The 27,556-nt window shown below is 46.0% G+C and overlaps 1 protein-coding gene and 1 long non-coding RNA gene across 3 annotated transcripts; one reads left to right on the top strand and one right to left on the bottom strand.

Moving 5' to 3' along the window:
• On the bottom strand, positions 1-17,299 carry E2F8 (E2F transcription factor 8). Of its 2 annotated transcripts, none has more exons than XM_086677819.1 (13): positions 17,192-17,299; positions 15,876-16,002; positions 13,592-13,870; positions 13,054-13,210; positions 10,336-10,650; positions 9,949-10,110; positions 8,219-8,356; positions 6,282-6,485; positions 5,886-5,973; positions 5,104-5,635; positions 1,591-1,723; positions 1,088-1,476; positions 1-781 (listed from the first exon to the last, which is right to left on the bottom strand). In XM_086677819.1, the coding sequence occupies exons 2-13, from the start codon at positions 15,888-15,890 to the stop codon at positions 599-601; spliced, it is 2,595 nt and encodes an 864-aa protein (XP_086533945.1). In that variant the 5' UTR covers positions 15,891-16,002; positions 17,192-17,299; the 3' UTR covers positions 1-598. The 2 variants fall into 2 exon arrangements, with proteins under 2 accessions (XP_086533945.1, XP_025784333.1); XM_025928548.2 differs by lacking the exon at positions 17,192-17,299 and adding an exon at positions 16,332-16,712.
• On the top strand, positions 17,183-22,500 carry LOC147576606 (uncharacterized). Its single transcript, XR_015240961.1, has 2 exons — positions 17,183-17,316; positions 22,029-22,500. It is a non-coding gene; the product is annotated as an uncharacterized LOC147576606 (long non-coding RNA).
• The last annotated feature ends 5,056 nt before the right edge of the window (positions 22,501-27,556 follow it).

Genomic DNA, 27,556 nt, shown 5'->3' with positions numbered 1-27,556 from the left:
TATATTTTAGAAAAGTTTTAATTTGAACAATTTATGATTAAAAATACGGTTTATAAATAATTTTTCCATAGACTTGATTGAGGATTGTTGCAAACTTTACAAAAGGACACACTGCAACAAGAACAGATTAAAGAAATTACAAAAAATACAGCTATAGCCCTCCTATTTAAAAATACAACATTATACATCACAGCATTTTCATTGTGCAAAGTCGAAGACGATGCGGCGTTGGGCATGTCACATATTCACTCAAAGGGAAGTCAACTTTAATATAGTTACTTTGCATAATAGCATAGGCACAGCTGAGACAATGAATCCTTCCCCCCCACCCCCCCCGGGAGTTAATATACCTGAGGTTCAACTTTTTGCTTTTATCTGATAGGACTGATGGCTGAAATTGGCTTAGTACAAATATATGTGTGTGTGTGTGTGTGTGTGTGTGTGTGTGTGTGTGTAGAGAAAAAAGTGTCTGCTTTGAAATTAAGTAAACCCCCAACATATTTACAATATTTTTAGAGAATGTGTTCTCCAAATCAGTCTGATTATATCTTCTCATTAAACAACTCTTTAGAAAATTAAATGAAGCCAGATCTGGCAATTAATGGACATCCTCTGTCGAGACTTCCAGTTTTCGCTGTGGGACAAAGAGAGTTCCCACGGAGGTTTTATGAGCACCATCGAAATCCATGCAGGATGGGCCCATTGGCTTCATTGGTCCGCCTGGGGTACGGAAGAAACTTTCGGCCACTGACTGTGACCCTTTGGGTGTCACAGGAACAGGCTGATCGGAAAGAGAGGAAGAGGAAAAGGAAGTCAAACCCACACAGATAGGAATGGCCTAATAGCCTCAGAGGGCTGGACCGGAAGGGCATATCGCACGGTAGGAGCCTGGCATAGTTTGCAATTGGCTGGGGGTACTGTGGACTCTCTGGGTACTCTTCCTGGGTTTGGAAGGCAGCTAGGCCTTCAGTCTCCTCCTCCCATCCTTCCCCTCTCCAAAGAAGCAAAGCAAAAGCGAATCTCCTGTGATATTATTTGAGCCTTAATAACCCCAGGAAAAAAATCCACTGAATGGAAATACTCTCACCTGTTGTGCCCCTGTCGCAGCAACTGATTGTCCACTCGGTTGGTTCTGGCCGGGGACTGGAGAGTCGTACCTGGTGGCCCTTCCTTGCTGAGTACCTGCATTTTCTGGTACAACACTAACAGGGTCTATTCTTGGAGACACAGGAACGGCTCCGGGGCTGGCAGACACCTGCACACTGGGGGAGATGAGTCCCAAGTGCTGCAGTGTGAAGTTTACAATGGCTGAGCTCGGGTTCTGGCCGGGAATGGGGTGGCTCGAAGTGAGAGCCGGGCTGTTCCCGACAGGTACAGCTGCCACGGAAGTTGGTGAGACCATTAGCTTCAAAGGTGTTACATGAAAAGAGGGAAAATTAACAGCAGTGAGTTCGGATGATGTCACTGGAATGACACCTGAAAGACAAGGGGGGAAAATATCTTAAAAGCACAGGCATTTGTCCAAGAAGCTTACAAGGCTTAAGTGAACTTGAGCCTGAACCACATTTGAATAGTTTTACATACACTCACCTGTGATTGGGGAGCTGTAGATCCTGTGGTTTGGGGAAAGTGTACTTGAGTTTTCTTTACTAGACAGCATAGACTCTGCCCCCAGGGATGAGCACTGGGTGAGGGGGATTAGGTATCCTGATGGGAACAAGGTCTAGAAAACAAGGAGGAAGGATTTATTTTACACACAAATATGGAAGAAAAATGGCCATGTGCCTGTTCCAGGACTCCTATCCCTTAGTGGTTGGTTGTCTCATCAGGACCAAAGCGTCCAATGGTATGGGCTATGGGTGGCCCAGCTATATGGCTCCCTGAAGACAATATCCCTCCCTTCTATTCCTGACTTTTGAAAACCATGTGTGTCTTAAATGTTATCTGTGGTCTTAGGAAGTGTCCTAAAGCTAGCAGTCAGCCTGCCTAGAGATAGGATCTGCCCAACACATCCCCTCCCACTGACATCCCTAAGTCCTGCTATCAGACTTTTTGGTGTGATGTGGTGCTGTCAGAACCATTTTAATGCCGTTGGATGCCATAATGGCATTGCTGTATTATTCTATGGTTGTTCTTGAATTATGTAGAGTGGTAACTTCCCAGAGTGTTCCGAGGAACCCTACTTCCATGGGATGCAAGTTGTCCCGACTTGAATCGTGGTCCAACCTGCCACGGAAATGGTTAACTGAACAAAGGAAAATGGTGTCTTTACTGGAGAATTCCTGGGGGCTTTAATGATGGCATGCATTGTAAATCCCCGAGGAGCATCCAGCAGGTAGCATTTCCCAGGCAATTTAGCAGCTAAACTTTTGGTAGTATTGGTATTCAAGGAAAACATTTTAAGAAATGTTGACTTAGAGAAGGGGGCTGCCAAATCCTGGGCCAAAATCTGGCCTCCTGTCCACTTTTGTAAAGAACATTGTATGGGAACACAGCCATGCCCGTTCATTTGTGTTCTGTCCATACCTGCTTTCTTCTATTTTTACAATGGCAAGGTTGAATAGGCAGCACGGAGACCATAGGGCCCACAGAGCCAAAAATATTTACTACCTGGCTCTTTACAGAAAAGGTTTGCTGACCCCTGATTTAGAATAAAGTAATTATACGACTACAGATGTATTCTTCCTAGCACTTTAGGTTCCGGTGATACCAAGCACGCTTATAACACGCCAACTGAAGGGCAGGGCACCAGAGTTCAAAAACTATAGGTGAAAAGAGAACTGATTAGTTCATACTGGAGACCCTCGTGGCACAGAGCAAAAGCTTCAGGCAATAAAGTTATATCCTAAAGAGAAATGGCCAATGTTGGGTTGTGTGTACCCCCCACCACGCCTGCTTGGCCCCTGTTACTTTAGCAAACGGAGAGCCTGCATGGGTGGCTGAACTGCCTGAAAAGTCTGTTTCGGCCTTACCACGAGCAGGCCTGGCAAAAGCTAAAAGCAGCTCTTGTAACCTGGGGGCCCTCTTTTTATCTTCCTTCAGATCTTTCTTCTCACCATTGTCAAAACAACAGTCTACACTTTGATCTAGCTGTTAATAGGTCCCATCTTTTCCTTGGGAACCAGCGAATTCCAAATCTGCAAGGCTAACAGTGTTCCACGACACTGCTATTTATCAGTTTTGTTTCTGAAATGTTTGGCACTGTTCCCTATCTTTACTCATTGGTTCCTTGAAAGCCGCAGGAACAGAAAGTTTTAATGGGTGGATTTAGGCGATTTACAAGTAGCTGTTCTTTACTACCGTTCATCACACTCTCTCACGGTACAAGTTACTCTGGTGGCTGGTTTAATTCTTTCAAATCTTTAGCAAAACCTATAGTACTCTAATAATTATTTTTCAATTATCTACAGACTACGTTCATCACAAAATCTTTCAACCTAAGATGCCAATTCCTTTTTTTTTTTTTTTTAATTAGAACTGTTAATTAGCAGGTCGAATGAATTTGGTATATTTCAGCTTGCATGCTTCTCATCCAGTCTACATTAGCTCTCTTATCCCTTTCTTCCTATTCTATCAGCCTGTTTTATGTTCATTGCCTGACATATTTGTGTTTGTTTCTAAACTGTCTTCTCTCCACCCACAGAAGTGCAGATTCTTAGTAATGTTTGTTGAATGAATTAACACACAAATCTCTCATTTCCTTTGTTCAGCTTAGTCCATGCTAAAAAGAAATGGTCAAAATGAAGCCGTAGAGATGAAAAGAGAAGCAGGGGCACACGGAAAATCTATCTACTGAAAATCCTAATCCTGAATAACTAAGCGAGCAACAGGAGACCATTATTAAATCATATCCATTGGCCCAAAGAGATTATGGACCTCCCAGAAAATTGAATCAAGCCAAAGCCTTGTGATTTTCCCCTTAGCATGTATATTACATGCAAAATGATAGTATGCCAAGATAATAGATGTTTTGAATGGTTACCATGAGGCCATCCTCAGGGAAGATTTGACAAACTCTAAAGCCTCTTTAATAACAACAGTTGCAGATAATACCCTTCAGCTTATACGGTGCCTTAAAAGGATCACAAGCCCCTTTATGTATATTATCATGTAATAAATTCACTTAACCTCACAAAAACTGTAACGTGGCCCTGGGGCAAGTATTCAAAAGCAACAGTCACCAAAGGCAGGTGCTGGGTTTGATTTGATCCAGAGCACGGTGCTTTATACCCAGTAGATGATCAGGAAAAAGTCGTGGAATAAATTCTTTATAGATGTGGAAAAACAAGATGTAGAGAAGGAAAATAACTTGAGTTAATAGCAGGGACAAAATGAGAGATTAACTTCTGCCTCCATGTTTAGTGGTGTTTATTTGGTGATAATGTCCTCCATATGTAATTGTCCTGAGGGAGAAAAATGAGATAGCCTATATAAAAATGCCTAGTACTTCTGCTGCCCTGTATATGGGTAAGCATCTAATAAATGTTAATTCCTTCCTGAACCTAACTCCACCTAGGGAAAACAATTACCTGGAACATCAAAGTCTCTAGAAACCAATGCATCAAGTGTACCTACAATCTGCCAAGATACGCTGGACTTTTCTGTTACATAAAATAGAAATTTTGGTTTAAATTTTAAGTGGACAGTTAAAACAGAGGGGACGGTTTATCTTGCGGGCAACAGATGCCAGGTACGTGACATCCAACAAACATTAGGTAATGACTCAGAAAGCAGGAGTTACAGGAACCCTATGCATCCACCCATTCATTTGGGGTTACGTCTGCTTGTAAATTATTTAAGACTTTCGTGACAGCTGTTTGCATTCCAGTATGTGACACAGCAACAGACTTAAGGACAACCACCCGTGGTGCTTTAAAAAGGGAGCAAATAATCCCTTCCTCCAAAGGTTAAAAATGTCCCTGCCGTCATCCCAGTCAGGGGATTAGCTGTCTGGGGCTTTGTTTGGATTATGGGACACTAAGGAACAGAACCTTGTCTTCTGAGAAACTGCTCTTTGCTCTGGTAAATTTCACAAGCTACCAAATTCTCCTCTAATCAACTGTGCACTTCCTAAAGCTTTACACGGTTCGGGGCTGTACTTACTGTGGAGACACTGTCAAGTCCTTTCAGGTCCTCTTTAAACTTCTTTTTGGAACCACTGTCCTCGAGCATGCTTGCCCTCTTTGAGCCTCTTTCTCCAGCAGGCTCCTTGTCTCGGTTCTTCGCACCTGGTCTCTCAGTCACTGGCTGCAAGCTTCCAGGCCTGGTGGAGGCACCGGATTTGGTGGCGTCATTGGCTGCCTTCTCGGTGGTGGCATCTGTGGAGTCTTTTGATCTTGTAGCTTTAGAAGAGGGGGCGGGGCAGACTGTCGGGCTCAGGCCTTGGGGTGGCGTCACGGTCTGGGCGTGGGCAGGCTGCAGGTAGATGGCATAGGACGGGCCTGAAGGGGCCTGAGGTAGGATCATGGGCACTGCAGGTGACAATGGGCTGGGGATGAGGGGGACCACCCCCAGGGGCTGGATGAGGGGCGGGGCCGTCAGTTCCAGCTCAGCATTTGCTGTGGTGTGCAGAGGAGACACTGGTTTGCAGTGCCCGCATCTTTCCAGCTGTCCCTTCGCTTTCTTGCTGGGTTCGCTAAAAGACAAGATGTAAAATATGACACAGTGGAAACACATCTTCTCTAAAATGTTCTAAGACTGGGCCAGATTGTAGCCGTGCGTTTATGAAACGAGCAGGTAGCTTCTGCAATGATTGCATAAAAGTTATAGAGAAGACGGTCTCACCAGTCTCCAAGGCTAGTGCGTATTCTTACGTAAAGCAAGTAATCCTAACGATGCAACGTAAAAGTAATTCATCCTGCTACTAAAGAGTATTACTAACCTACCTTGACTGCTCTTCTAACTGCATTTTGCAAATAGCTGCGAGCTGAGCCATTTTACTTGGGAAGGGTGCCGGATTCTGAGCGCTCTCAGCTGATAAAACAGAAAGGGGGGCGGTGGTGTTGGTCACAGCAAAAGAAGGAATGCTCACACAGATAAAACATCATTGAAGTCAAAGGAACAGAAAACACGCACCTCCCTTCCAAATCACATAACCATTAAAACCCACCAATTATTTTTCGTCTTTTCATTCATACGTGAGTTAGGCTTCAAGTGAGTGGATCGGGGTATATGGGTATTGAAACAAATCTCTAACAAGTACCGTAGGGATCAAGTAAGTGAAAAAAAATCAGATAAAAAGGAATTCTTCAGAGCAGAGCCTGATGTGACTGAAAACATACCTTTGCTTGTCTTGATGGGGCTACTGGGAGCAGAATTTATCTTTCTCCGGTCACTTTCTATGCTCTTAACCAGTTTGATCAGAGATGGGTGTCGAGTGAAGTTTGGTTTCCCACGCGTGGAAAAGAGGTTTTTGGCACAGTTGTCTTTTGAAGGCCGCTTCACTTCTAGATCGGAATGGGGGAAAGGAAGGACTTGGCCACGTCCTGAAAGAGAGAAGGGCAGGGGGTCAAAACCCGGCTGGCTCGGCCTCCTCATAGGAGATGAAGTCAAAGTGTAGGTCGAGAATGATCTTTAGGAATGAAAGCAGCAACATTTATAGAGCACCAGCTCTGGGATAGACACCGTCTGAAGGGCTTTCTGTACAAAACTTTGTTAATCTTATTTTAATTGAGTTCTGAGGTAAGATTTCACACCTCAACATCTCTGAAACCCACAGCATCTTACAGCCAACCAGTGGTGTGCTAGAGTGTAATCATTAATGGTTTCTCTTTCTTATCATATATATATATAATCGTGCATCTTATAATCAGTGGAGTCCTACCCTGATGAAATATGGTGGCTCTCACTGCTATGGACTGAATAATGGGGTCCCCTCAAGTCCACAGGTTGAAATCCTAACCCTCAATGTGATGGCATTAGGAGGTGGGGCCTTTGGGAGGTGCTTAGGTCATGAGGGTGGAGCCTTCTTGAGTAAGTGCTCCTATAAAAGAGGCCCCACAGCACTCTCTAGTCCCTTCTGCCATGTAAGTTATGACGAGAAGACAGCCATCTAGATAGCAGGCTCTCGTAAGACTTCCCAGCCTCCAGAACTGCAATAAACTTCTGTTGTTTATAAGCCACCCAGTGTATGGTATTCGGTTATAGCAGGCTGAATGGACGAAGACGCTCTCAACAACTCCACCAGGTAGGTACTTCTTAGGAAATGCATCCCCATTTCAGAGACATTCATCAACTGACCTTGCTCTCTCAGCTAGTACGTGGGCCTGGGATATGAGCCCATCAGTCTGGCCCTGGAGCCTGCACTCTGAATCCCCTGCATCAAAGGACCTCTCTCTGAGATGGCAGTTGACTCTTGAACAGGTTTGGACTCTGCAGATCCACTTATATGCAGATTTTTTACAGTGCAGTGCTGTAAACGTATCTTCCTTTATGATTTCCTTGGTAAGATTTTCTTTTTTCTAGCATACTTTATTGTAAGAATATAGTAGGTGATACATAAACATACAAAGTATGTTTTAACTGACTATTTTCTTGGTAAGTCTTCTGGTCAACAATAGGCTATTAGTAGTTAAGTTTTGGGGAGTCAAAAGTTATATGCAGATTTTTTACTGCATTCCTAACCCCTGCATTGTTCAACAGTCAATGTATATTCAAAACTGCAATAACCTTGCAAAGATACCACTCTTCTTCCCATCTTGCAGGTGAGGAAACAGCCTTGGAGATGTAACTTGTTCAAGGCCACATAGAGTTTCCCTCTGCCCCCATGGCCCATGTTCCTGCTACTTTAAACATTTCTGCGTGGGATCTTTGATGGAACATAAAATGTCAGAACCCTGGAGCTGAGATGGAGACTAGAATATTAATACTGGAGTGAATTCACTTCATGTTCTCGATGTGTGTAGGCTCTGTTATGGCCACTGGGCAGCCTAACAATTAAGCAATAGTATCTTATGTTTTGTGATGCTTTCCACTTTTTCAGATCCTGTCACGCACAGATTCTGCCTCGTGAGTACAGGGTTGGAGGTGTTTTGGCCCTTGGGTTGTTGATGGAACCAGTAGCCAGACTTTCCATATTGGCACTCGTCTTTGTCTTTCCAACAACTTATATATGTTCTTTCCATGTGGGAATGTGGGCAGGAAGGGGAAGGGAGAACATCTCCCAACGCACATTAATTGAAAACAATGAAGCAAAGAATGAAGGAAAACAAATACATACCACTGGGATTTGGACTGATTTCTGGGCCTGTCCATTTAAAAGCTGGTTTTCGGCCTCTTTCTTCCGTAACGTGAACTTTCTTGATAAGATTCAGGCTACTCAGGACATTAGCAATATCATACAACCTCCTAATTTTTGCTGGAAAATAAAAGATATATACCACTTAATGGAATAATGAAAGATCAAAGGACTTTGCTTCTTGAGGACTTCATGTATATTCAAAAAGCTATCCTAGTCATCAATGTCAGGCAGAGAAAAATGTGACTCTTTTAAGTTATTCTGGTGATACTGCGTTAATTCAAACAAGAAAATAGTTTTAAATATTGAAAAGACTGTTACTGCTGGTACTGAATTTAGAAATGACAGAGGTTGAAAAAGGAAAAATGACTTTGTGAGATCACCCTATCGGGAACTATGTTACAGAATTTTTAATAAAAAGTCCCCCTTACTGGTAATCCTCTAATGAAGATTCAGAAGAATTTTATGAACAAATAGAAATGAAGCGTCAATGATAAATGTATTGCTTTCCAACTTGTGACAGTTTATACCAATGAGATTTATTTGGTATCATAAGCATGGAGGGTGCTATAACCCATCAAAATGTGTAAATTAAAAAAAAAATTTTTTTAATGTTTATTTATTTTGAGAGAAAGCGGGACAGAGTCCAGGAGGGGCAGAGAGAGAGAAATCCAAGCAGGTTCTGCACTGCCAGGTCAGAGCCTGACACAGGGCTCGAACTCACGAACCATGAGATCATGACCTGAGCGGAGATCAAGAGTTGGATGCTTAACCAACTGAGCCACCCAGGTGCCCCCAAATTTGTAAACTTTTATATTGTCCTTATGTTATATGCAAATCACTGATTCGTTAATTCTACACATCTTACACATCTTAAAAAGTTTTATTACAAGAAACTGGTCTTTACTTCCAGCTTGATACCACAAAATTATAAATTGACCTTGTTCTTCGTAGCCATGCCAGAAGGTTTTGAATTCCCTGGGGATGCAGCAAAGTACACATCCACAGTTCCTGGAATGGTTTCCAAGGCTGTGACTAACTAGCAAAACGCAGAGCTGAAAACTGTCTGGTGAGTCAGAAAAAGCAGGCAGCCCATCCATAGTGGGTTGAAATTGCACATCTCCCGAGCCAATTGCCAGTATTACTGCCTTTACTCTCGACTTAATTTTGTCTTTATAGAGACACTATCAACCTGGAGATGTCTGAATATACTTTCATGGGATTAGTGCAGCTTTACAGGAACGGGAAAGGAGTCGGTGTGATGGCTCCCGGGCACTCCCCAGAGCGGTCCCCTCGTCAGGCAGGTCCCCTGTTCAGGCTAGCCTCATGCCCTACGTGGAGGTGTGCTGATACCCCCAGAAGACGTGGGCATGCTGCAGACCCTTCCCATGTGCTGAGCACTTCTTTCCACACTCTCCTCTTCTGGAGGCTCCTGCAAAGCCTGTCACTGAGGCGTGGGCAGAGCTCTGCATCGGGAACCCAGCCCAGGCCCCTTTCCTACTTTGAGCAGGTCTGGCTGAACCTATTCTTTCAACTGGGCTGCAGGTCACTTCTGGGAACAATTTTAGAAGAGTTATTTATACCCTTCCCTATAAGAGCAGAGATCTGGGTTCCAGACCCACTTGACAATGTATTGCTCATTTAGACGTTTCTGAGCGACATTTTACGGTTTCAGAATAGGTCCGAAAGCCCACGGCAGTCCTGACACTTACTTTTAAACTTGCTTTTATCCAAATCTTCCACGTGGTCTTCCCCAATTAGAATCTTGGCAGCAATTTCTAGGCTTACTATCTGAGGCGTCGACACCAGAAACAGCATCACAAACTTCTGGCTCATCACTCTTAGAGACTTATCTTTGCGGCTGTTTACAGAAGCTTTGGAGGAGGAGGAGGATTAGAGAATTAAAATTCATGAAGGGACAAGTGACTTCTAAAGTAACAGGGCTAAAAATACCACAACCTGATCAGACAGCTGACAACCGCAGCGTTTTAGCATGTTAAAAGGCAGGATTTGCTTTAGAACCGCGTTCTCTAAGAAACCATTTTCTTTAGACCCAGGAGGAGGGCCCTGTGGCCCAGGCTCTTCCAACCATGGCTCACCTGCCCGAAATTCCACTCCAGGGAGTTCGACAAAACACATGTCCGCATGTCCATTCTGGCCGGTGTTCGATTTGATGATATGATCCTCTAGGCTGATGGTCTTACCAAAGTCAAACTCTTGTTCGTATTCTTTCTTCTTGATCATCATAATCTGCTCGGCATACTTGTTCTCTTCCCCGACGCTTTTCAAAGTCCCCAGGGTTTTGTGGAGATTATGTCGCCCGTGCCAAGTGTATCTGTTTTTGGCCAGGCGGCTCACCATGTGTAAACTCTCTAGGACATTCACGATATCGTAAATGCGTCGCCGCTCAACATCTGCGAAGAATGAGCAACGGTACATAACGAGGATCAGGTTTTGCAACGTGTAGAGAACTGAGTAACTTTTTCTTCCACGGTTTATGAGTCAGCGGGTCTGGATGACACAATTCTACTTACACTCAACAAAGAGCGTAAGGACGAGCCAGACACGTTTCTGCTCTCATAGCGTGTAAATAACGATAATAGGAATTGGAAAGGTAACATTTATTGAGGACCTACTCTGTGCCATACAGCTTTAGGAAATTTTTATCCTAAACTGGTGAGGCAGGTATTATTATTCACACTTTAATGATGAGGGAAGGGGGCTCAGGCTGCTACGTAGCCCAGGCCAAGGCACAGAGCCAGTAAGTGACAAAACCAAGTCTTTTAATATTCTAAACCCCACACATTACAAGCTGGTTTTTTTTTATATTACTCTTCAAAGCACGTGTGTGCACACACATGCACACACACATGTGCACACACACAGGCAGTTGTCATAGAATAGGTACAAAGCACTGAGATTTCTTGCTGTTCCTGGAACCTGCCAGATGTGCCCTTGCCTGAAGGCCTTTTCCTGGGCTGCTCCTTCTGCCTGGAATCCCTCTTCCAGATGCCCTCATCACTCCTCACCTCCATCTTTTCAAGTTCTTGCTCAGATGTCACCCTTTCAATGAGGCCTGACCTGACCACCTAATGTAACATTGCAAAAACACACTCCCAGCCCTCCTGGTCCCCCTCTACCCTGTTCTACATTTTATTTTTCCCCACAGCATGTATCACCTCCTAACATGTTATTATACCTTGCTTGCTATGTGCTTTGCATATCTGTTATGATCTCTCCTTATCTGTCCTTTGCATACTCATCTATTCCCCCCGCTATGAAGTAGGTTCCACAGGAGGAAAGATTTTATTCTTTGTTTAAAAAATGTTTATTTCGCAGGGGGAGGGGCAGAGAGAGAAGGAGACAGAGAATCTAAAGCAGGCTCTGGGCTGCCAGGGCAGAGCCCCACACAGGGCTCAAACTAAGAAACTATGAGATCATAAGCTGAGCCGAAATCAAGAGTTGGATGTTTAGCTGACTGAGCCACCCAGGCACCCCAGGGTGTTATTCTTTTTATCCACTGACATTATCCCAAGCTTTTACAGTATTGCCCGGCACACAGTAGGCGATCAACAGCTACCTGCTGAATTAAAAGTACAGCCTGCAAAGCTACAATTGTGTGTGACTAGATGAATCTAAACGGCTATTCTTAAAATAGGAAATCAAGTCAGTATTTATAAACACGCATCCGAAGAGCAAAACTTTCTTCCTGGAGTGACAGCTACATATTAAAATATCCTTCCTATCTCTCCAGTTTCAGACTCTGAGATTTTCATGACTCCAAAAGTATCCCAAGTTTACCACAGACCCCTTTCTAGCTATAACTAGATTCAAGTCTATGAAGACAAGAATAAAGGGGTTAGGAGGATCACAGTAACTTGCCAAACACCAACACGTATTGTCCTCAGAATCGTGCCGAGTGGCAGGCGATGCTAAAGCCCTGCTTCTACTCACGGAACAGGCTCATCACAAACCAGGAAGATACCATTCTCCAGCCTAGCTCTTCAAGGAGAGAGCGAGGGAGCCCAGAGAGTGCAGACAAAAGTTCAAAGTTGTAGCTGTTTTTGAAACAAGTCATAAAACAATGTTGCCTTTCTCCGGGCGCCTGGGTGGGTCAGTTGGTTAAGTGTTGAACTGCGGCTCACGACAGGCTCTCACCGTTGGTTCCTGGCTTGTTCCTGAGTTCCAGCCCCGTGTGGGACTCTGCCCTGGAAGCCTGCTCCCCATTCTGTCTCCCTGTCTCTGCCCCTCCCCACTCTTTCTCAAAATAAATAAACATAAAAAAACAAAGAAACAAACAACCAATGTTGTCTTTCTTTACAGCTTCAGAGCTTTTGAAATGCAATCAGAAGCAATCTGTTGTGATTTTTACTTCTGTTTGAAAACTCACGGAAGTTGGAAACTATATGCCTTTATTCTTAAATTAAAAGCGCTTCAGAGGGGCACCTGCGTGGCTCAGTAGGTTAAGCGACTGACTTGGGTTCAGGTCATGACCTTGCGGTCCGTGAATTCAGCCCGGCATTGGGCTCGGTGCTGACAGTTCGGAGCCTGGAACCTGCTTCAAATTCTGAGTCTCCCTCTCTCTCTGCCCCTCCCCTGCTCACGCTCTGTGTGTCTCTCTCTCTCAAAAATAAACATTAAAAAATTATAAATAAATAAAAGCCTTCAGTGATTTATAATTTCCATGTGGCATTATCTGTGTCGTTAAGAACACTGGCTAGATGAGCGTGGGTCTGAAGGAGTAAGTCCATGAAGTCACTTTAATTATTAACCTGAAATGGTTATATGGTTAAATGGTGAGCTCTTTGCATACTTACTAAGTTCTTCAGCTACTTCATCAAGACAGATGTCATTGTTCACAGCAGGGTTGGGGTAGTTAGGGTATCGTGCTAAGAACTTATGACACAACAATCCTAAACTTTTTTCTTTTCGACTTGGTTGGGATTTCTCATATTCATCTCCAGATAAGTGTTCCTACAAAAGAAGAGGTAAATCATGTCTGAATCGGAAATAGAGTTGGACAGATTTATTAGGGTCATCTGCCTATGACGGCTAACATGCTTAGCTTCAACAGCTGCAAAACTGGGAATAGAAAGGTAGGAGCCAGTGTAAACTGTGTGGCAGATCGAAAAAGGAGGCTTGTGCTGAAATAAGTCAAAGGCTTAGGATTCCTAGTGCTAGAATTGATGGAGTCCTGTGCTCCGAAGCAGGCTAATAAGTCTGTGGGTGTCGATGCTTCATATTGCTGGCACTTCTGTAATAGCTACTCCTCCCTGCTCCTACACACACACACACACACACACACACACACACACACACACACACCAGCCTCCTCCCAGCCTTTTGCAAACCTACGTGCAAACAATCTTTGGCCTCAGGTAATCCGTTTCTGCTATCAAACAACCCCCTTTTCTGATCTCTATTTCGTATCTCGGGGCTCACGGCACTGATGAGCATTTTCAGGTTGGCTGTTGGTGTCCACGGTTCTCCCTGGGAGAGTTCCTTGGGCTTGGTGGGCGTGGTCAAAGGGCCAAAGTCAGGCTGTATCTCTGTCAACACTATATTTGCTGCAGTGGATTCTTTCAGAGGTGTTTTCATTAGTCCTCTTTTATGTGGCTCAAAAAAGAGATTTTCCTGGTTTAAAACAAGCAAATAATTAAATCCACCATAAAACAGGATTTATCATACAGCTTTTGATTCTAGAAATTGTACAATAAATAAAATATTGTCAAGGGAAAAGTGCCTAATGAGGTTAGAGGGCCGATTAAATTAGTAACTATCCCAATGATCACTTGACACTTACTGTCCTTTTTACTAGCTAAATTTCCCATTTTTAATTTTGTAGTTCATCCTATGTTCCAAGAATTGAACAAAAAACATTTAAGGCAGAATTTTAAAACCTTTTTGACATCATTTTTGATTTAGAATAGTGTTGCAGTTAATATAAAGCGTTCCCATACACCTTTCACTCAGCTTCCTCTAATAGGACTGCTAATTTTAAATGATCCAAAGCTCCTAGGAGTGACTTTTACACACAACACTGCAATAAGTAAAGGCCTACATGGCAGAAACCATGTCCCATTCATCTGTGTGTGTCTCATCTGGCACATGGCTCCATACACTGAGTGCTCAGTAAAATACCACTGATGTGGAAGAGTCAGAAAGCCAAGGAGACCAGGGTGAGGGCTGGCATATGGTCATACTTACAGGCAAAAGCTAGAAGGGAGCAAAACCCAGAGTGCCGACGAGCAAAGAAAGTCTGCTCTTACAATATTTACCTTCTCACTTTATAGAAGGAAAAATGGGGCCCCATAAGATAAAATTAGTTATGGTTCCTGGCAGAGGCAGGACTGCCACTGAGACATGATGGTAAATGAATAGCAGTTCACAAGTAAGAGTAATGGAGACTATGTTTCTTCCACTTTTGGACACTGGGGACTTCACACATTCTTACTCTCTATCTATCGCTATTTTAAAGGAAATGCTTGGAATGACAATAAGTAAAAGAACACAGAGACTCACTAATTCCTCAGTGACTTTAGGAACAAAGATTAATGGGGCTGTTTAACATGTCCGTGATTCCTTAGGATTTATCAAGTGCTTTTCTATTTGTATTCTCACCATATCCTACATGTAATTCTGGTCGGCAGAAGAGGAGAGGCTGGCTGAGAGAGGCTACACAGGCCTTGAACCTGAATGTCCTCAATCCAGCTATGGTGTTCTTCCAGGGAAATCAGTGTGACGAATACAATGGGGGACCCTCCTGGGCAGGTGCACCTGAAAGGTGCTGATCCAAGAATGGGATTTCTCTAAAGGCTGCTGTCCTTTACCTCGGACTATCAGGCACAAGAGCAACTCTCATTTGACTAGTATCTAAACCTTTTAGGAACTTTGCATTTTTCAACCTATCAGTAGCTGGACGCTGATCAAGACACCCCTGCTGACAATTCTTATTTACAAAATGCCTATCTCACAAATAGTATTTATGGCCCCCAAGTTTAAGAAGCTGCTGATTCAGTAGAAAATCATCTCGAAAAGAAATCTGATCTCAAATCACGTCAGATGCCCTCTCTAAATTCTAATTGTTCAAGAATTCTGAGAAATATCATAATGCAGCTAACGAATTTTATTATTTTTTTTTAATTTTTTTTTTCAACGTTTATTTATTTTTTTGGGACAGAGAGAGACAGAGCATGAACGGGGGAGGGGCAGAGAGAGAGGGAGACACAGAATCAGAAACAGGCTCCAGGCTCTGAGCCATCAGCCCAGAGCCCGACGCGGGGCTTGAACTCACGGACTGCGAGATCGTGACCTGGCTGAAGTCGGACGCTTAACCGACTGCGCCACCCAGGCGCCCCAACGAATTTTATTATTCTTAAAAAAATACCTTTTCTCTCTGCTTATTTCTGTGAGACTTCCATTTGCAATCAAACTATTAAAAGCTTTGGATTACCTTAACTCTGGCCAAACTCTTCCCTTCTTTAAAAATTAAATTTCCCTTTCTTCTGGGTTTTTATAGAAGCTAACTAAAAAGGGATGTAGCTTTAATAAGATATTGGATATGGGAAAACCATAGGGTTAAATCAGGATGGCATTGCTTTTAAAACTGCGAGGATGAATACTAAAGTTAAAAAGGTACCTTTTCATTCTCCATTCTGTAAATTTCTCATACATTTAGAGTTTCTTTAAAAATGAAAAACTGGAGTTGCTCCCAACACCCTGATGGTTTAAGTAGTTCAATCAGTTCTATTAAAACGTTTAATATCCTTAAAAAGAAAAGGAAATAGAAAAAGTTAAAGAAAAATAAAACCAGGAGATCGGCTGAATATTCCCTCATGGACACCAGAGGCCACTTAAACAAAGACTAACGAAAAAATGACAAATTACATTTACATTTTATTCCCGACCGGAGATCACGCTCCTGGGCAGAGAACTCCCATCAAACGCCAGTAAATTCCTTCAGCAAACCGATCCACTGTCACGAGACTCAAAGCAAACCACAGAACTTCCAGTGACAGCTTTCTCCCACCTTCAGGGACGGCACGCCATTCTCCAGACCCCACCGAAAAGGACTGTAGGAAGCACTAACACCCACCTGTTCACAGGTCAGGGTTGGGGACGGAGCCAGCGTCCCAGCCCTGCTTCCGGCTGAGCAGACACGTCCCCAAGCATCTGGATAAAAGTGTACATCTTGATGCCTGAACCTTTCCCCTGACACACACTTGCACAGGCTCAGCAGTAAAGACTTGGGAAATAGCTTGATGGGAAACTTCCAAATTCAGCTCTTAAGTTCCGAACATACTCCGGGTATTTAAAGAGCGCCTTATGATTAAGACTTATTCTTTTTTTTAGGACATCCTTAAAGATGAAAGGCGCGGTGTACTCTCAATTCGGGTGGCGCGTTCACGCCACGCTGTTGGATCTCACCAAGGAGGCTGCATTGGTTCAGTAAAGCCACCAGGTACAGTCCCCCGGCCGCCACTCGCTCCGCGCCCCGCGCACTTCCCCCTCCGCCCAGCCAACTACCCCTCCCCCCGGGCCCAGTCCGCGCGCCACCAGCCCTGCAGTTCCCGGACAGCATCCTCGCCGTTCCCAGGGCAACGATTCCTAACCAATCAGAGAGCTGGACGCGGGCCTGCGATTGGTTGGTGGCGCCAGGGGCGGGTCCGGACCTTCCGCCTTCGATTTAAAAATTTGGCGCGGAAAGCCGGACCGTGGCCGGCACCGCCCCTTGGCTGCGCGGGGCTTGAGCGCGGGCAAACCCGCGCCCGGAACCACGGTATCCCCGCCCCTCCCCCTCGCTCGCCCCCTCCCCTCTGCGCGGGAGCTCAGCTCCTCCCTCCACGGCCCCCGGCTGAGCGAGAGGCGGGAAACGGCCGTCGCTGCCGCAGCCCTCCCGATCCCTCTCCCGGTGCCGGGCCGGCTGGGTGCCGCATCCCTCTGCGTCCCGCTGACCTGTCAGTTCACTTCACGGTTGGAGCCTGCGGGGGCTGAGCGGGGGACACTTCGGCACCGCTTTCCCCGCTCAGGTCCGGGAGCCCGCGTGTCGGGCCGTCAGTCGGTCCTCACGCTGCGCCGAGGTGGGTGCCACGGAGGGAAACGCCGGGACCGGGCTTGGCGGGCCGGCGGGCGGGCAGAGGGAGCGTGACCGTCCAGGAGCAGTCAAGCCCCCGATTTGAAATTAACCCGCTCCCGGCGCGAGCCGATCCCGCGGGCTGGGAGGGCCGCTCCCCTCCCCCACGCCCGCTCTTCCCGGCCCCGGACCCCGCGCGCCAATCGCAGCCTCCAGACAAGAGCCGGCGGCGAATCAGGGTGCAGGCACCGCCCTCTGGTCCGCCTCCGAGACAGAGTTGGGGGAAAAGTTCAGCAACTTTTTTTTTCTTTTTTTTTTTTTTTTTTCTCCCCTGAATACCCCCTCCCCTTGCTAAAGTTGGGGAATGAAGTTTGGCCCGCCCGGGGCACGAGGACTGAGAAGCGGGCGCTCTGCGATTCCCGGTCTGGCGGTCCCACTCCCTGCCCAGCCCCAGATCCACTCACCTGCCCTCCGGACCCCAGCCGGGACCGTCCCCCCTTCCATCTCTGGCATGCATTATTGTGCTGCCCACCACCTGCCCCACGGCCTCTAGAAAATTGGTGTGCAGAGGGGGAAGCCTGACCAACTGGTGCCCAAACTCGTTGGGTGTGGGGTCTTGGCCGAGATGTGAGAACTCAGGTGTGGGAGGAGGAGTAGCAAGGTTGAAAACCCGCCAAGCCAGTTCCGGGCGTCTGCCTTCTTCCCTCCCGTGGTCTCCCACCCGCTCGTCCTTTTCCCCTCCCTAGTCGTCTTCCCTCACTTTCCCCTCTTTTTCCGGTTTCCGATCCTCGGACAGTTTCAGCATGGAATATTGCAGAGTTCTAGATTAACAGTAGGATTGGGAGACGCTCTAGTCCAAAGCCCTCGTTTTGCAGACAGGGAAACCGAGGCCCGGGGCGGCAGAGCTGCCTTGCCTGTGCCCGGATTGGGTTGCCCTGCGTTGGCTTGCCCGGCGGTTCTCTGCCTTAAAGCGTTTCCCCTTTTCTGGGGACCTGCGCTGGAGTCGCGGTACCGCATGTATTGCCCAACCGCGCCTAGATCAGGGCGCCCATCTACCGACGGTTTGGTTTGAGCTCTTCCCTCTTTTTTGTGGTCTCGCGTCTCTAAGCTCCAGCAAGGCCCACGACCCCGATCCCCCAGTCCCACTCATACTTACGTGTCAGTGAATCACCAGTGCTGATTTGCAGCGCGGGACAGTCTCCTATCCCCGAACGAACGCAATGTAAGGGCGGGGATGCTGTGCTACGGTGGCTGGGGTCGCAGCGCTGCAGCGACAGACCGTAGGACCGGGGGTCCGGGTGGCGAGCAGTGGCTTTTTCACCCCGCAGATCTCAAGCCTAGGGGTGCACAGGGTGGCTGCCCCAACGGTTAGCGCCCTGGTGTCCCTGTCCTCTCCTCCAGCCGCCAGCTGGGGGGCACGGGCCATATCGACTTCAGGCAAATGTTGCTCAGGAAGGCGCTTCTACTTGGAAGTCTGCCTTTCGCGGGTGCTGTGCAGATGGTCTCAGATTTACAATAAAGAGAGAGTCACTGGGCAGAGTCTCACCACCAGCAGCGCTAAGCAGCTGGTTTTTATTGAACTAGGGTACACCTTTTCTAGAGCAAGGTGTGGTGACACATGCATGAACAAAAGGGGGGCAGTGGGTGTTTCTGCTTTAGCCGCAGTTTCAGATTTTTGCCTCCCTGTCCCCCATCCCCAGCCCTTAGGGGAGTGCTCCCGTTCCCCTGTGTTCAGAGGCAGTGAGGAATGGGTTCATATCTGATCTACGTGGGCATTTATGCCCCAGGTCCGAGTGCCAAGGACCTGTGAGGCACACAGCGCAAGGAACAGCCACCTCTGCTGACACCGCACAGATGGCATCTCATTTGATACTCAGCACGGGTGTTAGTTAACCACGGGCCATGAAAGGGAAGCAGAGCATTTTAAAGTAACCGTCCCTAAATGACAGGGCTGGGATCTAAAGCCAAGTCTTGTTTACCGCTAAGGGCTTTCCACTGAAAGCTCTCTTCTTCACTGTGCTGGTGCCGGGCCTCACTTCCTTCACAGGATAGTTGTGTCCCTCTTTATAGAGAAGGAAACTGAGGCACAGAAAGGGTTAAGTGATGGCCACGTTAGCTGTTGAGTCAGAATTGGAATCCAGGTCTCCCTGCTCCCGGTTCATATATCATCCGATTTCACGGTCTCTGAAAGTTCCTATGAAAACAAGGTTGGCGACACCTGAGAAGGATCTTTAAGCATCTGCCCCTCCCCGCACCCCAGCATAACAAAATAGAGAAAAAGCAGGACGTGTAATCCTTGTTTTAGTGACAATTGTCATATCTTATTGAAGCATGTGAAAGTACAATCCAAGTCACTGACTGATGAAAAGTAGCTCTATGAAGAATGAAATGGTGTGGTTTTGAAGTCTTAACTCTTTTTTATGTAAGAGGTAATGAAAAAGCAAGCTGAAGCCTTTCTCCTCGACACTATCGTGTGTTGGTTTGAAATTCAGCATGAATATAAAAGGAAGCTATGAGAATACTGAAAACGTGTCTCTTTACTGCGCAGCTGAGAAGGGAGGATGAGGGGGCAGGTTGGAAATCTTGTAAATTTCCCATCAAACATGCGTTCTGTCGATTAGTTATAAAATCCAAGGGAATATTCGTTCATTTATTTCTGGTCTTTTGTTCACCGTGTTGTGTAATCTGTGTCTCACTGAAGTTAGACCAGTTTTTCAACTCTATGCTGCTACCCTTCATGGTTTGCACAACTTGGAGGGTGAGATGTTGTGTAATACGTTAAGCACTAATCAAGGAGAAAAGATACCAGACGTGAGGGGGAATGATGAGTGCTGTCTGAGGTGTCTAGATTCAAAGGTAACATTCAGGATTTGGGAATCATGTGTTTGTCATCACCACCGGAGCCGCACTCAGTGAAAAGAGCAGCGCCCCCCGCCCCCCCTGCCCCAGGGCTAGAGAGGGAGGTGCCCTAGCTGGTGGGGCTCCTAGACCTTTTTGTCTTGCCGCCCACCTCCCAAGTTTGACCAGGGGGCAATGTGGGGGTTGCGCTTTTTCAACAGCATGAGTTGGCACAGCCACCACAAAACAGCTGTCTAGTGCTTTAAATGGCACAAATCCCCAGGTGCGGGGTTAGATCGCAGCTGCTCGTGACCAGATCTCAGTCCTCCCTGGTTCTTTCAACTAGTTACTCTGTCCCCAGATGAATTGTGCTGGGTCCAGTCTGGGCAGGGTTTAAAGAGGGTGGATACAAGCAAGGGACGCAGGCGGTGGGACAAGCCTGGATCTGGCTTGTGCCGACTGTGGAGCTAGATTTGGTCCGAGCCTGTTGGCAGGGGCAGGCGGCTGTGGGAGAAGTCCCCTGCAGCTCTCCTTGGCTTCCTGTGGGAAACCTCACTCAACTGATGAGCCCTGGATGGATATCTGTAGCCCTGGACTCAGCTGCAGCCGCAACAGTTGCTTCCATATATCGAGCAATTACCACATCTAAATTTTTTAAATGCTTTGGGGATAACTGAACACAAAATACTGAAGACCCTTTTATAGAATGGGAGTCTGAGTTCTGTGCTCGCTGTATTACTATGTCATCCCATCTTAAAATTATCACAGAGCTGAGGATCATGTAGTCTTAGTGCTTATTTGTAGATTGGAAGAACCCATTTTTTCCAGGTTCTAGAGCATTAAAAATGCATATATACAGATTCCTGGGAGTGGGGGCAGGAATTTATTACATGAAAAAGTCCCAGTCAGTGCAGGAATCCCAAAAGCTCCATGGTTAGCAATGATCACCTTTTGCTTGAAGTCTGGTCGTGAAAGGTAACTGGGCTGACCCCCTTTAGGCAGATTCCTTATGTCCTGTCTTGATCACAACCCTTCACACCCATCTCTGGTACAGACACCCCATCTACACCACTGTGAGCTCCTGGAGGGCAGGGAGAGGGACTTCCTTATCTCTTTCTCCCCAGAGTGCCCAGCTGGGTACCTGTCCCAGAACAGGAGCCTGGTGAGCTTGGTAAGTGTCGGTTCATTGAATAAGGCCCTAGTCTTGAGTGCCATCTCACCAAGCCCAGAAGATACCTTGTCTTTTAACCTCTTTATCTTCAGGGCCAAGTTCAATGCCTGACACCTACTTGGTTCTCAATAATGTTAGAGAAAATGAGCTCATAATTACCATCCTTAAAAAAAAATTTTTTTTTTACTTTAACTACTATTTCCACCTCCCCCCCATACGCATAACTGTTTTATCTATTCATTTACTAAAGCATAGTAAATGCATAGCATGTCCTGAATGCCTTCCAAGCCCTGAATTAGGTGCGCTGTGTATACAGGTGAGTGAAAGAGGAAAAGTCCTTGCCCTTTTGGAATTTACAGTCAAGCAGGAGAACAGTGTCTGGCACAAAGCGTTAACTGCTGTTACTATTATTACTATTATCATTTTATTTTTTTCTCCTAAATGTGAGACCTGTCTGCCGCTCCTCAATCTAGCAGACGTGACTTTTCTCTACGTTCTTCCTCTGTTGGACTTATTTAGCGAGTTAGTGAGTTTTCCGTAGGTATTTTTCTCCCCTAGGAACCCATATTCTGTTCTTTTCCTCCTTTCAGCCACATGTAGGAGTCACTTGCTCTGAGCCCAGGGACTGTGCCGGGCACTTGTCCTCTGATGACAGAGACAAGGCCCGCCTTTCACTTACCACTCTTCTTTCTCTCTATTTCTTTTTGCAGGGACATGACCTTCATGGAATGATCACTGAAGTCAGCTTAAGTTAGTTACTTCAACCTCGGCCCCGCTGTCACGTGTGTCCTGGAGTGGGGAGCCGGGAAGACAGAACAGGGTCCCGATCAGCCACGTCGGGCTCCGTGGCATCTCCCCACAGGCTTCCAGGCCGTCACCGAGCCCTCCAGTCTCCCACTTCTTCCTCTAACAGTGCCTCCGTGGCACTTGTGAATTCCCCTTGAAGTCATGGATTTCAGGATCTGATCTGACCTAAGATATCCCACGATACCCAGACATAATTTGGTAGAGTTTAGCTGCTCACTGTACTGCTTTATCATACAATACAGAGATTGACTAGGACATACGTAATTCCTTTTGTTGACAAAATACTTAGGATCTTCCAAAAAGAAGTAGGTAACTCTCCTCTCAGCTTTCACTGCAAATGCTCAATAAAATCTCACAGTATGTTTCAGTATGGAAGTTGGCTACAGTAGATTGCATTTGAATCTGCCCACAAAATGGATAGTTTTACATGTGCATTTTAAATAGCGCTAAGCTTTGTTCCAAATTCAATCTCAGAAATAAGAGTCTATAATTGTTTTCAAGTTAGTTCGAATGATATGAAATGACATTATTTTTTTATTACAAAAGGAAAGATACTGGTTAACCAACATTTTCAGATGCTTGTTATAGCTTGGTGTCATTGTGATAATGTCGCATCTATGTCATATCATAGATGGTTGCCTCTTAAGGAAACTCAGGGTTTGGAGAAGGGAGAGGCATCTTCCCGTCGGTTATCTTCTTTGAACGAGGATAGGATGTGGATACAAGTTAGGGCTTTGGAGGGAAATAGACTGTGGTTCCAAGTCACCTCATCGTTACATCTGTGTGACCTTAGCTAAATTACTTAACATCTCTGAGCCTCACATTCTCCTCCTCACTGAAATAGGGATCAAAACACCCACCTTGAAGGGTTGCTGTGGGGCTAGATGAGATAAGGGATGTAAAGGACTTAGCACAACATTCACACATTAGGGTAAGTACTAAGTAATAATTGTTATATTATTTTTTTAAAAAATTTTAATGCTTGTTTATTTATTTTTTTTAATGAAATTTATTGTCAAATTGGTTTCCATACAACACCCAGTACTCATCCCAAAAGGTGCCCTCCTCAATACCCATCACCCACCCTCCCTCCCTGCCACCCACCCCCCATCAACCCTCAGTTTGTTCTCAGGTTTTTTTTTAAATGTTTATTTATTTTTGAGACACAGAGAGACAGAGCATGAATGGGGGAGGGTGAGAGAGAGAGGGAGACACAGAATCCGAAGCAGACTCCAGGCTCTGAGCTGTCAGCACAGAGCCCGACGCGGGGCTCGAACTCATGGACCACGAGATCATGACCTGAGCCGAAGTCGGATGCTCAACCGACTGAGCCATCCAGGTGCCCCTGTTCTCAGTTTTTAAGAGTCTCTTATGCTTTGGCTCTCTCCCACTCTAACCTCTTTTTTTTTTTTTTTTCCTTCCCCTCCCCCGTTGGTTTCTGTTAAGTTTCTCAGGATCCACATAAGAGTGAAAACATATGGTATCTGTCTTTCTCTGTATGGCTTATTTCACTTAGCATCACACTCTCCAGTTCCATCCACGTTGCTACAAAAGGCCATATTTCGTTCTTTCTCATTGCCATGTAGTACTCCATTGTGTATATAAACCACAATTTCTTTATCCATTCATCAGTTGATGGACATTTAGGCTCTTTCCATAATTTGGCTATTGTTGAGAGTGCTGCTGTAAACATTGGGGTACAAGTGCCCCTATGCATCAGTACTCCTGTATCCCTTGGGTAAATTCCTAGCAGTGCTATTGCTGGGTCATAGGGTAGGTCTATTTTTAATTTTCTGAGGAACCTCCACACTGTTTTCCAGAGTGGCTGCACCAGTTTGTAATGCTTGTTTATTTTTGAGAGAGAGAGACAGAGACAGAGACAGTGTGAGCGGGGGAGGGGCAGAGAGAGGGAGACAGAATCCAAAGCAGGCTCCAGGCTCTGTGCTGACCGCTCAGAAACCACGAACACGGAGCTTGAGCCCCTGGACTGTGAGATCATGACCTGAACCAAACTCACGTACTTAACCCACCGAGTCACCCAGGTGCCCCTGTTCTACATTCTTATGATCCATACAAATCAAGATTCCTTTTTGTTTTTTATTTTTTCTGGTTGTGATCACTCTGGGGAAAGAGATTCCCAGGAGCCAGACTATTTGGCCAGGAAATCATTCCTCCTGACCAGCTGGGTCTGCGTCTTCTGTCCCCTTCCGCTACCTCCCGCCATCCCCTGCTACAGGGAAGCTGTGCTCAGTGCTCAGCTGTGGGGGCAGGTCTTTGAAACCTACAACAGTCTGCTTCAGCTTTTTTTGCGGGGGGAGGGCGGACTTCATTTATAGATATGCTGGAGAAAGATACACTGAACAAGAAAAAGTACTCTAAGATAACATATTCTTATCTCTTAGTAGAATTGGTAAGTGCATCCTAATTTAAGGTCTCTCATCTAGTTTGTTGGCTCTATTAGTACATACTGCCTTCTCCTGCTCTCTGCTGTCGTATCTCTTCTCCCAGCATATAAACATCTTAATTGCTCTAAGCACAGCCCCCGGCATTGAGTTGATTTGGTTAATACTGGCCAACTGGCTTACAACCCAAAGACTCTGGCTCTAGCCCTGGCTGTGCTGGCTCTGTGACCTAAGGTAAGCCATGAACCTCTTTGTACCTCAGGCTCCTTTTCTGTGAAAGGGGCTGGAAATGTCTGTGACATAAAGACTTCATGGATGGTGTGGGACCAACCGAGGCAACAAACTTAAAAAAAAAAAAAAAAAAGAAAACATTCATTTGTATTTGATTGTAAGGAAATAGTCTGATTAATATGATCTAGTATCTTGCTAGGAACTGTCACATGCTGTGTGATCTTAGACAAGCCACCCAACTCCTCTGAGCTGCACTTCTCCTGTGGTATGGAAGGGGGAGAGCAGACTTGATTACTTGAGTGTCCCAACATTGTATGATTCTGTGCCGAGGCTGAGGTCCCCTTGGAAACGGGAAAAGGCACAGGCTTTGAAGTCTGACAGACTGGGGTCGATCCCCTGATTCATCGTTTGCTGTCTTTCTTTGTTTTTCTGGACCCTTACAGGAGTGTCTCAGAGGGTTGTGGGTATTCGTGAAAACTTAACAGCAGTTTGGGTGAAGGGCAGTTTTGCCTGCAGTTAAGACAGCAGCTGTGAGCAGAGCTCTGCAGTGACAGAAAATGGATCAGACCAAGATTTAGGTCTGTAATTTCCAAACACCAGGGGCCCATTTGATAGAACCAGTTTGCTCTGGCGTGTTGAGTTTTTGTTGCGTGCATGACAGTGCCCCCTCCAAGAACCGGGCTGGTTTATTGGCCCCTTTGCCATTTTGCTGCTCTCAAGGTATAGCTCAAGCGTTTCAGACAGGGCCCCGCCCCCCGGCCCTGGCCCAGGGGCCTGCAGCTGTGTCAATAGGTCTTTGGAGTTCACACACAGCAGCTGACTGGTCAGCAGCCCCTGGGATCATCTTGGCCACGTTTGTCCCTGGAAATCAGGAAAGGGATGTGGAAGCTGGTGTTGCCTGAGAGGCATGGGCAGGAAAATGATGGAGCCCTTGATGAGAAGACGGGAGGAATTTACCCAAATTCATGGGCCAATTTCATTAGCAGAGATTGTTCCTCACTGCTGTTTCTCCTTCTGGCTCAAAAGCTTAATCATCAAAATGTGAATATTTGTTCCGGAGAATTTGAGTGTGGAATATTATTATTATTATTTTGTATCCCCTACTTGGGGGCTCTGGCATTCTTTTGTTCGGCGTTTACTTCGTACTCTCTTTGGACAGGTACTTTGCAGGTGCATCACATTATCATAGCATTTTATCTTATTTAATCTTCACATTCCTGAGGAGTATGTTGTTTTTATCCCTATTTTGCAACGGAGGAAAGCTCTGGGAGGTGAAAACTGGCTCAGGGTGACACAGTTAGCAAATAGCATAGCAGGTGTCCCTAACTGACTCGTAAGCCCGTGTTCAGAACTACTCTGTGCTCCTTCCTATGGGGAGAGCTTTGTTTGGATAATGTGCTGGGTAACTGGGAATCAGAATCTTTGCTGACTAGCAAGCCCCCTTTTCTGTCCGTGATATTCACATTCAAAGCCATAGTCATCTCCTCCTCCTCTTTCTCCTTGCTCCGCACATCCTCTTGGTCACTGAGTCCTGTCAGTTTGTCCTTCCCAATGTCCCTTGCATTTCTTTTCATTCATACCCTTGTTACTGCATGGTTGGACCATTGCAGTAGCCTCCTAGCTCACATTGTCACCAGTCTTTTCCTTTTCTATCCTTTCTGCTCGTCCTGCCAGATTCATCTTCCTTTAACACTGCTTTGTCCTAAAACATCATTTAAAATGTTCCAAGGACTTTCTGTGGCTCACAGGGTAAAGTTAATAATAGATAGAGTTAATAATAGTTAATAATAAAGTTAATAATAAAGTTACTCAGGGCTTGAAATTGAGATCCACCCCCCTCCCCCCCGCCGCCATGTCCCCCTGCCACAATTGACCTCAAAGCTGCTTTCCAGCCCCACACATCACTTCAGCATCTTTGCCCATGCGGTACCTTCTACCTAGAATGTTACACATCTCTCTACTCAGTCTCCCCTCTGTTAAAATCTCATCCTGGCCTGTCGTCAATGAAGCCTTCTCCAGTTGTCTTGCAGGCATGATGCCCCATCCCGGAGTATTTTGTAACACTTAAGCAGTACATCTCACATGTAACTTCACTGCAGTTATCTGTGTGCCAACGTTTCCTACCTAATCCCAACGTGAGGAGGGAACCCGCGTGCGTGTGCGCGTGCACGTGTGTGTGTGTTTCCCGCTATGGTCGTTGTTACTTGCATAGTGCCTTGTGCATAGTGGGCCATTACTTGGTTGAATGAATGAACTAATGAAGGGAGGAAACTAAACGCGAAGAAATAAGTCACTTTTTGGGTGTTAATATGTGCCAGATAGTGTTCTTGGTACTTTTATAGGTAACGATTCCTTTATTCCTTGCATCTACCCCGAAAGATAGGTGATACTATTGTCCCCGTGACAGAGATGAGGAAACCAGGGCACAATGAGCTGAAGTAACTTGCCAGAGAATTAATGATGGATCCAGGATTCAAATCCACACCGTCTGTCTCCAGAACCGAGGTTCTCCCTGGGGCTACCTGTCCAGGACTCTTTTTCACCTCTCCATGGACAGTCTTGAGCCTGAGAGGTTCACTCACATAAGAAATGCTTCACAGACTTGAAGCAGGTGGGTTCAGGAGACTCTGAGGATGGTCCGGATCCGGCCTTTCTTTTTTGCGTCAGCCCGCAAAGCCTTGCCCACCTCAGCGATGCGCACTGGGCAAGTTGGCGAGCCAGGGTAACCAGTCTCAGCTGCTGGGCCGGCGCCGTGTAAAAATGGAGCCTGTGTTCCACGTCCTAGGAAACATGGCAAC

The sequence above is a fragment of the Puma concolor genome, chromosome D1, assembly GCF_028749965.1.
Source record: "Puma concolor isolate L17-30 chromosome D1, mPumCon1.1.hap2, whole genome shotgun sequence".
Taxonomy (NCBI): Eukaryota; Metazoa; Chordata; class Mammalia; order Carnivora; family Felidae; genus Puma; species Puma concolor.
Note: the sequence above shows the minus strand (reverse complement) of the source record. Positions and strands in the feature narration are given on the sequence as shown.